This window comes from Salarias fasciatus, chromosome 15 (assembly GCF_902148845.1).
Source record: "Salarias fasciatus chromosome 15, fSalaFa1.1, whole genome shotgun sequence".
NCBI classification, from domain to species: Eukaryota; Metazoa; Chordata; class Actinopteri; order Blenniiformes; family Blenniidae; genus Salarias; species Salarias fasciatus.
This window is the reverse complement of record NC_043759.1, coordinates 9,004,397-9,016,456: the sequence shown is the minus strand read 5'-3', so window position 1 is coordinate 9,016,456 and position 12,060 is coordinate 9,004,397. Positions and strand designations below refer to the sequence as shown.

The 12,060-nt window shown below is 44.7% G+C and overlaps 1 protein-coding gene across 1 annotated transcript; it reads right to left on the bottom strand.

The window, feature by feature from the left end:
• Positions 1-1,290: 1,290 nt before the first annotated feature.
• LOC115402228 (E3 ubiquitin-protein ligase RNF19B-like) lies at positions 1,291-11,826 on the bottom strand. The gene is made up of 9 exons (XM_030110739.1): positions 11,310-11,826; positions 10,465-10,894; positions 7,712-7,917; positions 7,470-7,617; positions 5,623-5,785; positions 5,272-5,386; positions 3,140-3,271; positions 2,742-3,012; positions 1,291-1,726 (listed from the first exon to the last, which is right to left on the bottom strand). The coding sequence occupies exons 1-9, from the start codon at positions 11,491-11,493 to the stop codon at positions 1,462-1,464; spliced, it is 1,914 nt and encodes a 637-aa protein (XP_029966599.1). The 5' UTR covers positions 11,494-11,826; the 3' UTR covers positions 1,291-1,461.
• Positions 11,827-12,060: the final 234 nt, after the last annotated feature.

Here is a 12,060-nt window from a genome sequence, read left to right as displayed (position 1 = left end):
CCATATTGACCTGCTGAGGATGCATCATCCACTGAAGAATGTAAATGCAGAATATGAGAAGACAGAGATCTGCTGTTCCTTACCATATAAAGAATCATTTCTGAGACACAGAGGGAAGTATGTTCTGTCCTTCATGGTGAAATCTTTATTCATTATTGTCCACAACCCCTTTACAGGTCACCATGTCAAGTCCGAGTTCACATCTCAAGTATTTCACACTCAGGAAGCTAAGCAGTGCATGTACTGTAAAAGCCATGTAGTTCTCACAAATCCTCAGGGAGGGGTTATTTCAGTTTTAGCCTGTGAGTGGCATGCTGCTGTTGTCATTTTGGTGCTCTGTGATCATTTCGAGGGCATCTTTAGTTCATGTTTAATGCTTTTGGCAGCACACGCTACTGCAACTACACTGACTGCTGTGGAAGGTTGGATGTGTCTGCAGGTTCTTATGTGTTACTCTGGATACGCGACGATTTGTAGATTCATGCTTTCAGAAGTCAGAACTCCTCAGAAAACAGTGGAGTGTTGCAGCCACCTTCTCCTATATTGAAGATAACTGTTTTTCATAAAAACGAGGATATGATGTCCTCCTCGGATTAAAAGGGAAAAGTCTGTTAAGGCTAGAAGCTGCTCTAAAACAATGCGACAATGACTCCGGCCCCAAAGTGTTCCTATGGAAGACTGTGTATCTGTGTACAGGTTGGGATTCGTGGTATTTATAAGCCCTCGGATTAATTCAAACAATCACTGCCACATAGTCACAGAGCACCTTCGACTCCAGCGAAGAACAGCAGGTACAGGCGAGAACCTTTCCAGATTTTAGATGTCCACCTGACTTCTTTCACAAAAGAGTAATCAAGAAGTGCAGCATGCATCATCTGGGTCAAATGACCAAACTCAGGTGTGAACACTGCATTTTAAAATACTGAACATACTCCTTCAGGTAAAAAAAAGTTTCCCGTCTTACAGCATGGCTTAGGAAACTTTTTGTCTCTCATTGATAAGACAGTTAAAATTTTTATTCCCACCCAGAAACAAATCATGCTTGTTGCGATCTCATTATTTTTAAAGGATAATTGATGGGGGGGGGTCACTTAAAAAAAAAGAACAGCCAGATAAAGAGAGGACTTGATTAAAAGATTCATAATGGAGGGAGCGTGAAGTGGTTTCAGAGAGGATAACATGGACAGAGAGACGACCGAACCAGTCAGCTCTCCTGCCTGACCTTCAGCCCTCCGGTGTTTCAGGTCATGCTGTTTGTCTCATTCACACACACTCGCGCTTATCTTCATCATTTGCTCTCTTAAACCCGCATCTTCCTTAAGAGGGTGGAGTTAGAAGGCATCTGGTGAGAGGGGGCCCATGTTGGAAGCAGGAGGAGGCCTTGGTCTTGATCCAGCGAGTCCGTTTCCATGAAGCCTGGCGTGATCTCCAACCAAGTACAAAAACCTGCCCTGAAGGACCTCATACACCGTCTATTTCGAAGACTGGGTAGACCGTCCCCTCGTCTTCCCCGCCTGGCTTCTCCCTCCCTTCCTGCCTCTCTCCTCCGCCCTCTCTCCTCTCCTCCAGTTCTGAGGCACACAGGTAGTCTTGGGACTGGGACTGCGAGTGTCCCAGCGACTCCACCGACAAGCTCCGGCTAGACAGGATGCTACTGAGGCTGGACTGGCGGGCGCCTCTGTGATGAGTCTCAATCTCAACGCGGACCTCGATATTAGTTCCTTCCCTGTGGCAACAACAGACATGTAAGGCTTGCATTAATATACAACGCTGTGCAAAATACAGTATATCCCAGGATCATTGTGAAACAATAAACTCAAGCATACAGCTAAAGTATTAAAATGAAAAAAAAAAAATAAAAAATATGGGAGCAAGGTGTTCTGCCATGATCTTAACTGGATTTGACTGAGTTTATATTTACAGGATCCATGATTCAAATTACATAACAGAGATGAGTAACTTTATTGACTGTGAGAAACAAAAACACACACAACAACTTAACTCATGGCCACTTACATCTCTTGGTTGACAACTGTAAAAAAACACATAAAATAACATTGGCTCACTAATTATTGATCCCTGATTAAGTTTATTTTCTCACTCTCCTTTGCATTAAGTTGATGTTCATGGATGAATGTAACTGTAATGAGTATTATTTTTGGCTACATTCACTTATGTATTTTTTCGCCCCACAATTCGAACTTTGAGATCTACTTCACTTCAGTAAAATCATAAGATTTTCTGAAATTATGTCAACATTTTAAATCAGTTCAACCCTCCTATTTGCATGTCGCTTAACAGAGAAAATTCCTGTCCAATGCTTCCAAAAAAAGCTGCCATATATGAATATTTCTATACTTCATCAAACTGGCAAATGTGTTTTTCATGCAGGTAAAACCAATTTAATAATAACTGATTAAATAAAAAACACTATTAAAATGGCTAAAAAGTAGCACTGAGTTAGTCACAGATGAAATCAATCAAGGATTTTTTGAATTCAACAGGACTTTTTTTATTATTAGGAAAAAATTACAACCTCATTTCACTTTTGTTGGTACCTTAAGGAGACCCTACCCACAAACAGAGCAGCTTGTCTTTGAGTGAGTTCATATTTAGGTTTTCTGCTATTCCACTGACCAGGCGATAGAGTATGTTTGGTACGATATTAAGCAAAATCAGAATTAAATTGAAGGGAAATAATAGCTGAAGTGAGATTTTAACCCCCCCGAGGCGTCATTTACCTCAAAGGAAGCACTTGTGTGTCTTCAGGCTTGCTGTCAGGCACTATAACCACCTCACAGTCAGACTGGCTGTCCTGCTGGGTGTATCCGTGGCGTTTAGTGGCTTCGTCCAGAGCCACGTAGCTCTCCAGCTCCGGAGGAGTGGTGCTAGTGCTGGGAAGGACGCCCACTTCCTGCACACTGACTCTGACCTCCTGAACACTGGTGTCGCTGAGCGTGGAGTTGTTCTGACCCGTCCAGTGATCACTGACTACATGAGAGAATAGAAGATCTATAAGAGAAGTTGAAATTCAATCAGATCGGGTGGAAAACTGGACCAAAAATCACAATCAAGCAAGTTTTTTTTTTCCAAGAACACACTGAAAGCGCAACATGAACCACAGGATGTGAGCACTCACAGCTGGCTAAGTCTTCCAGTTGGATTTTCTGTGTTTCAGGAGGTTCACTCTGCGGCCGACACCACCCGTTCCTACAGAGCGACATGGGGACGACCCCATAGACATAAGTCAGCATTAACGGCACACCCACACCTGAAAGAAACCAGAAAAGCACCTGCATAAAGTCCAACTATACATTGCAAACTGTGTTAACTGCGTCAGACTGCAACACACATAGTTTGGCCTGTCCATTGAAAAGCATGCAGAGAGAACACTTATCCCTCTACACCACTTTTTTTGTAAACAACATAGCAAGATGTGTTTCTGTCCACGAAAATCAGGGTGACAGTGGGTATGAGAATTTGTTGGAGGTTGATGCACCAGGGCAGATGAAGTGCTTTTTTAAAAAATAAATAAATAAATAAAATAAATAAAGACAACCATGCATCAGCACAGGTCATAAGTAAAATGAGTCACAGATATCACATTACACATTCAATAAGAGATATTTATCAATACTTTCAGTCACGTGTTCAGTCACTTTCAAGATAAACATCTGTTTGGATTGTAAATTCTACACTATTAAGAGTACAGTACAGTACAGTACAGTATTCCAAAACTAACACAAGAGGGAGCTCTTCCTGCTTCATTATGGCTGTAAGGAGCTGCACATGATGTGAATCTGGAAAGCTCCATTTGCATTTTAATCGAAATCTTTATCTAAACTCTGTTACATTAAGCATAATTTTATACCAGGAAAGTCCAAATTAGCAGAGTCTTAAACAAAACACATCTTGCAGTTTTTTTTCAGTTCTGTTCAGTTTCAAATCTAAACCTTTTTACTATCAGAACTGAAGAAGCAGTTCTGCAACACCGTTATTTATGTCACATCATTCCTAAAAGTCCATCTGTATCTTCAAATAAAATTGTTCAAGCAAATCAAGTGGATCATCACAACAAAATTCACATGGGATTTTCTATCTTCGATGTCCCACTAGTTTTCCTTTCTAACCCTGACTAAAGTGCAGTGAACACCTACATCTTGTTCATCAGCAGTCTCTCTGAGCTGTGTGATTATGCAACTTGTCGCCAAGATAGGAATTCGGGAGCACAAAGCCGAGCGCCAACCGAACAAAGGGACATCATTAACACAGCGGGACCACTGCGGGTGAAATCAGGGCAGGAGGATGAGTCTGCCAGCCCGTCCACGGTTCACACAGAATGATGGAGCGCGTGCGCGAGTGCGTGCACGGCAAGGAAGGGAGCCGTGACTGCAAGATGAGAAACGACATGCCAGACAAAAAAATAAAAAAAATACTCATACCGATCAGTGAGTGCACAAAGTAGAAGAATAAAGACATATGGCGGAGAGAAGCTGAGCTTCAAAGTAAAACTGCGTAGTGACAGAGATGGAGGCAGGGTGGGAGGTGAGAGCGAGCTGCGGCTAAAGGAGTGTGAGCTGAACTACAACACTGATGGCTGTGGTAAATCTGGGAAACTGCTGAAGCCTCCAGGATTTCTGTCACAGCTGTGAATGTTAGATACACGACCAACAGCCACCCATGAGTCATCAAAGTGTGTGTGTGTGTGTTTAATTCCTTCTTCTACACTGGTGAGCATGATGGCACGCTAACCAATGGCGATGGGGGAACTTATGGCTCAGAAATTTGTGTTGTCACCTCAGAAATGGCCTTTCTAGGCTTGTAGTTTGACTGTTCCCGCAAACTAACCTGAATTCTGTAAAGATCAATTCAGCTTCGACATCTGTAAATTAACACAAACGGGATGAAACGGCGTTGAGAGCAGGTAACAAAAGCAACTCGCACCTCCCAGCTCTTTTGTTAAAAAGTCACACTTCATTTGTGAAAATAGGAGGTGTGAAAATTGCACGCTGCGATGTTTCAGGAGGTGAAATGTGCAACTTTTCCTGATTGCACACACGTAACACAACAGTCTGTCAGAAAGCAGAGAGATCAGAGACTCGTCTTTGTCTGACTTGTTGTTTTTTTTTTCAACTGTAAGCAGGGAGTGCATCAGATCATGCCCCCATGGTTAGGTTGGTCGTACGCTGCATGGATGAATGTGATAAAGTGCATCGAATCACAGTGTGTTGTGCAGGACGGGAGATGCGGTGTTTTCTGTTTGTTCCTTACCCACAGTGACAGCTGCTATGACCGGCGACACAAACACTGACATCATGACCCCGCTCGCCACCGTCAAGTAGTGCTTGCTTCCTGAGATATTGTTTTTCTTACAACGGCCATGGACCTGCGGGGGCCATAAATGAAGCAATAATTACACACGGTAAACACTATTCGTTGCTCGATGCTGTTTCTCATTTTTTACAACCACTTATGCAAGTCTTCTAAAATGTGCATTCAGACAGAAGCCTCGACCACCAGTGAACACGTAACTGCACATGCATGTTTTGCACGGCTGTGGGAGGAGATCAGAAGCCTTTCAAGAAGAGCCGAAGGGCCACATGTGGGCCGCCGGTTACTGACCTTGCGGCCCATGTAGATTGGTATGCCTACAATGATGACTGGGATGGCGATGCCCGCGATGAGGGAGATGACCACCGGCGCTCCCAGCAACATGCCCACCTGCCACAGGACCTTGCGGGTTTGAGACCATGGCTTCTTCCCCCAGAATGTGCAACCTGAGGGACTGACGGACACAGCAGAGCAAATTTAGATTAAAAAGGTCGGAAGGAAATAAAATAAATTGATTCTTCTGCCCTGAATTTTCATGTAGAGGTGATAATTTGTCATTTCTGTTGTGTTGGTCCTATTCATACACTCATTTCATTTATATATTCACGTAAGAATTTGCGAGACAAAGGAAAATCTGTTCTTCAGGAGCCAACACTCCTGTTACGAATACGGCAAAGATTAAATGTAATGGGGCAGAAAAGAAAATATTAAGTACACAAACCGCATAACGTTTATTTTATTCATATAAAGAATGAATTCGTGTTGCAGCAGGTACTTTGGGGGTTGTACGGTCCTGAGTGTGGGAGGTTTACGGTGAAGTGAAATGACTGTGTTCTGTTGCTTTGAACTGACAGATCTGCAGTGAGATGCTAAAAGCTTTGCCCTTCTGTGGAGCCTTCGCCGTAATTTGCGGTATGAAAGGCAGACAGAGGCGAGGAGAGAGGAGCAGGGACACCAGGGAATCAGAAGGAGACAGTCAATGTGCCTCATGATATGACAAAGCATTCATAAATATTTCACCCTCTACCTGCACATCTCATTCACTGCCACGCTAAAAACGGACCCCGGCCAGCGCGGCGATCAAACTCAATGAATTTCTGCGGATCTGCGCATTCTGCTGCATGAAAATATGGAGGACCGACGGAGCAGAATAACTGATGACAAGTCAGCAGCGACTTTCCTCCACGACTGGAAAAATCAATAGAGGCCCAGACGCAGTGTTTAAACCGGTGTCGCCATGAAACAGTGATGTACGAGCACATCCTGCTGAGCGCCACAGTTTTTTTTATTTCATCACTGAATAGATATTGCTTTACAGACCAAGAGAGTGCTGTAAATGTATAGAAGCACATTTTACTGCAGGTTGTTATGAAGTTTAAGACGTTCAAGATGAAGTGAAGCATTTTACATTTTACTCCTGTGTGTGTTATTCCTCGTTGTGTTATTGTGACGCAGGGATCAAGCTCTGGTGCTTTCATGCTTTTTTTTTTTTTTTTAAGCCCGTTAAATAAAATTCAGGTGCAGAAAAACATCCGTATATTTAAGATTATTTCAAGTATTGTTTCTTTTTTGTTTTACACTAAACATTTTGGCTTATGAGTCATGAAAATGAACAATAGAGCTTCTATTTTCAACTGGAGGTGAAAATTGTCTCAATTACAATCTTTAACATGCTTGAACTCTTTCAGTTTATCCATTTTTATTTCCGTTTTAGTTTCTAGTTGGAGTTCATGTCAGCCTCCAGAGTTGTGTTAATGTGTTACCGCCTCCCTCTCTCTGTTGTCAGCTGTGTCTTGTTGTCTCTTCATTCCCGTTGTGTATTCACGTACAGTTTGTGCCGTACCGATGCTTCAGAGTGTTTGTGCTCCAGCCTTTGTTTCATACTCTGCGTCTTCATCTTGGTTCTTTTCTACACCCACACCACAACATTTCCCTCAATAACCATTTTTCTAAAGCCTCATTATGTGGGAAAAAAAATATAGATAATGAAGCCTCCACCACTTCATCCAACAAAGAATGAACATATGACTACATTTTCTGTTGTTTTGCCACTTTAGTGCCTGCTCTTCGAGTTGAGAACAGTCTCATTGATGCATGTGAAGGTTGCTCGGCGTGTTTGTTATGTGCGAGCGGGATACCTGAGGTAGTGCACGTCGGTGATCTCCTGCATACACAGCCAGCAAAACTGACAGGCACACACAGTACAGTTCATTCGGTTACAGCTGCCATCGTTGGTCTTCATGATGTAGGCACCGCAGCGAGGACACGCCTTGATCTCCTCTGCATCTGCAACACCGTCGATACGTGAGACGCCGCGTCGTTTGCACCGTTTCACTTCGGTTTGCAGATCATCCGTTTAGTAGGGTCAACCCAGTCGTACCTCCACCCGGGTCTTCATTGAAGACGTACAGCGTGGAGGGGTCGTTGCCGCCTGAAGTGTGGCGGGCTCGCTGCCGCCGCGCCTGGTCGCAGGTCTGGTTGGGGTGCCACAGCTGCCGACAGTGGTAGCAGAACTCCGTCTCGCAGCCCTCGCGGCCACAGCTCAGCTTGGGACACTCTGCACAGCCGTAAGCAATCACTGCATAACTGAGGAAGAGGAGCGAAAACAAAAAAAAAAAACAAAGGATTAAATGAAGGTATGCCATGTGTGTGAGTCCGTCAATTGTTTACTGTTTTAATATTTATGCTATTCTTCCAATTTATAGTGCACCTTATATGTCTGTGTGTGTGTTTAATTCTACTTCTCTCGACATTTATTGCTTTATCTCCTCGCGTCTGTTTCGCTCAGAAGCTGTGCTTCTGTCGACCGTCTTTCCAGAAAGCAACACATGCTCCACTCATTATAACGAGAACAAGAAGCCGCACGCCTGCGGACCTAATCTCGCTCCTCTGAAGGGATATTAGCATAAATTTCAATACTCTAAAGATTGCGTGATTGATGATCAAAAGCATGTGAAAGTAAGCGTGAGTGATCCGAGCGCTCCTGTGAAGGAGCGCTTAAAAGGCTCCACCGCCGGGATCTCCATCCCTGTGTGGGTTTTCAGGTTTGACAGGAGGGTAGACCCGAGCAGGCCGGCGGCCACACACACTCCTGTGAGAGGATAATTACACCGCTGCTGTGATTTCACATTTGTGTCAGACCACATCTTAAGTGACTGCGTCTGATTGTGTCAAAGCATTCTGGCTGAACAACAAAGAATAGATTTATATAAAAGATGGATGGATTTACTATATTCTTACTGCTTAGTCGTCATCATTACAACTTTAAAACAAGATGTTTGGCAACCTAATATTAAACGTCGCTGGAGTACAGTGAGGGAGCTAATTTAGAACATTTATATTAGTTAAGTTAACTAATACTAAAGACACAATAAATATCTCTGGGAGAGTCAATATATTTCCACCCGTTTTTCTGCACTGTTATCTTTTTAAGAGAACTTTTTGATTGAAATTGTGTAAAACTCACATTAACGAGCATAAAAATATTTCTGCTGAGCAATAAGGAAAGCACCGAAATACTTAAAACATGAAAATATCCACACTGCAGGTTGTGTTTCTGCAACAACAAAATGAGATCTTTTGTCTGCTTTTAGTTCAAAACCACCTGGAACGTCACATATGATTTTATAGAACAAAAAATATTGGAGTGTGCACAAAATAGCAGAAAAAAAAAACACACACACAAAGTGTCACACTTCCTCAGAGCCAGAGTAATCTCCTGCTAAGCTTCTGTCACTAAGACCTCCAGGAATGCCTGTACGCTGGGAACATGCGAATACACACACATCCTCACGGTTAATAACTGGTTTACATAATGAACAAACACTTCAAAAGGCTCCTCTAGTGTGGGGGACAATTCATGATTTAAGAAAACAACACAACACCCTATTCCCTAAAACTCCAAACACAATAAAAATACAGCCTTTTTTCCACTATATCGTATTAATTTCCTGTGGCGTATTGATTTCTACTCCGTTCACTCATCATGAACAGCACTGACAGTCTTAGGAGACAGTCTTCCGCTGAGTCCTGACCCCACATGCATATATGAAGACCTCATATGTGCACGAAACACATGCACACCACGTGCACTTTGTGATTTCCCATCAGCGGCACTATCCTGTTACCCAGCCCCCAGCATTAGATGAGACAGGAATAAATCAGTCGACCCCCGGTCAAGTAGCACATTTGCATGAATACTGTTGTGATATTTTCCACATTATATATATATTACAATCGTTGTCAGTTGCTGGGAACCACAGGCAGTGAAAGTACACTGATTTTTATAGTAGTTGGATGCTCTGGTCGGTTTTTTATATCCAGGCTGGAAATGTCATGTTTGTGTCACCTTTTATGCACTGAAGTTTATTCTATCATTTAAATTATCCTCTATTACATTTGAAATTAGATCCAGCGCCAGGCGACCCCCATGCAGGATACAGCGATACAGGAGACAGAATGAGTAAAAACACTTTAGTTTCATTCAATCATGATGTCTTCTTGTTTGTTTCATTTTTTTTTTTTTAATATCCAAGGACAAGTTGGCCCAGATCTCAGGGTAAGCCGGGTCAGACCAGGTATGATGACGGCTAGTTTATCGTCTCCAAGTAAAATCAAATCCGCTCTGACAGTAAAACACACATCGTGCAGCCAGAGGTGGGATGAGAAGCCTGTCATGTTGTTTTGTTGGATTTGGGCGCTGCAGTAATTACACGACATTGAATTGTTACTCTGTGGCCCAAGATGTCAATAAAATGTATTTTGCTCGTTTACACGATCCAGAGCAGCCTTTATTTTCATTTCAACATTTAATTATGTTTTCACTGTGAGGGCAATAAACTGCTTATATGTAAAGAAAGGCCTTTAATTATTGCCTGCATCGGGGAGGGTATGTTTGTTTGCCTCCCAGTAGGATTAGAGAAAAGAATGCTGGCCTGATTTTAAGGGAGTGTGGTAGAAGGGTGGATGTAGTGCAGGCTGGGGAGTATCCCATTACATTGTAGAACTGATCCAGGTTACAATTTAAATGATAAGATGTGTTTTTGTTGTGTGTGTGTGTTCAATTCCTGTTTGTTCCACGCTGGACTGAATAACCACTCTGTACCCGGGTGGGGCTTCGGGCTCATTTCTAACCTGCAGTCAGGTGCAGGACACCAGCGCGTGTCTGGATCCGAAGCCAGAAACCGCCTCAGCTGGTACTCCTCGAACCGCTCCAGCAGTGCCCTGTCGTCCAGAATGGCGCGGACGTCCAGCGGCGCCAGGGTCTCCGGGCACTGCGGGCACGCGATGCCCACCCGGCTCTCCGATATCTCGATGCGCAGGTACTGCCGGAGGCAGTCGGAGCAGGCCCGGTGGGAGCAGGAGGTGAGCCGCGGGAAGTGGCAGCGCGGCTGGCTGAGCAGGCACAGCGGGCATTCCTCCAGGTGCTCCTCCAGGAGCTGCTCCTGGCTGGAGGAGGAGAGCGACAGGACGCCGGTGGAGCCGCTGCCGACCCCGCCCACGCCGCCGGCCGTGGCGTCGCCGCTCTCGCACGCCTCGGCCGCCGCCGGGCCTCCTCCTTCTCCTCTTTCTGCTCCAGAAACTGTGGATTCTCCAGCCTCGCCTGCTGTGCGACTGAGGTCCTGAGAACAATTACAGACCACACTCAAACACGTGCTTTAAAATCATCTAAAATACATCGTCCATGCAGGAACAAGATGAGCAGCAGATTTGAGAAAGGAAAGCTGACATTGCTTGAAGCCAAAGCGAGTGTGCACCGTGCATGGGTGGACTGCACTGTTGAGCCTTCTCTGATTGGTTTCTTGGCAACATCCTTTCTAGAAATTACCAATTCATTGAATAAACATTCTAATGGATTTGAGCTGTAACAGTGTGTGAAAGCAAGCAGAGAGAAGCGATACAGCCCGAGTTAATGATCTACAGCCCGGACTCCATTCGTGTTCCTCTAACCATCACTCAGCAGCACAATGACGAATAACTGCAAAAAAAGGCAGAGGGCGTCTGCCTCACCTGCTCTGGATGCTCGCTCGGGGTCAGCGTGATGGCCACCTCCTCTTTGGGTCGGGCTTCCACGGGCCGCTCGCTCCTCGCCTCCGATTTGGGCTTCCGACTGAAGAAGTTGAGGAAGCTGAGCGGCCCTGTCTGCTGCTTGGGCCTCTTCATGGTCTGACACTACGACAGGAGCAGCAGCCGAGGGGGGCAGGCCAACGACCATGAGCAGTATGCCAGAGCGTGAAGGTCTGAGTGTATTCGTGTGTGCGTACGTGTGTGTGTGTGTGCGTGCGCTTGTGTATGTGTGTGTGTTTGTGTGGGTGGGTGAGCGCAGGCAGAGCTCTCAGGGCTCAGACTCCTGGCGTTGGACGGCTGCTCTGCTGCGGAAGGGAGGAAGAGCGGGAGAGACGGGGAGGAGGTAATCCCGGCCTGAAGGGAACATCACTAATTTGGAGCCTTTCCGAGGTCTGATCATGTGATTTGCTCGGTCCGTCTTCAGACTTCTTTCTCGTACGCCTCTCTGCAGTAGCTCACACAGTGAATTAGTCCTGAGCCGTCCCGCTGTCCGTCATTTCGAGCCTCCTCTGCGAGCCGAGCAGTTTACCCTGGAAGCAGAAGCACATCATGATATGAAACCAAAATCAAACCTTCTCTAAACTTTGAAGCATTTCTTATCAACCCTTCCCAGAGGAACACTTTTATATTATTCAAAGTAATAAATCATAACTACATGAATAT

What these genes read in the sequence shown, in the direction of transcription:
- LOC115402228 (XM_030110739.1), bottom strand. Translation starts at nt 11,493, where the DNA reads ATGAAGAGGCCCAAGCAGCAGACAGGGCCGCTCAGCTTCCTCAACTTC. An exon ending in ACTGGAAGACTTAGCCAGCT is followed by an intron (nt 3,013 to 3,139) that starts GTGAGTGCTCAC and finishes CTTCTCTTATAG; the next exon opens with ATCTTCTATTCTCTCATGTA. An exon ending in ACACAAGTGCTTCCTTTGAG is followed by an intron (nt 1,727 to 2,741) that starts GTAAATGACGCC and finishes TTGTTGCCACAG; the next exon opens with GGAAGGAACTAATATCGAGG.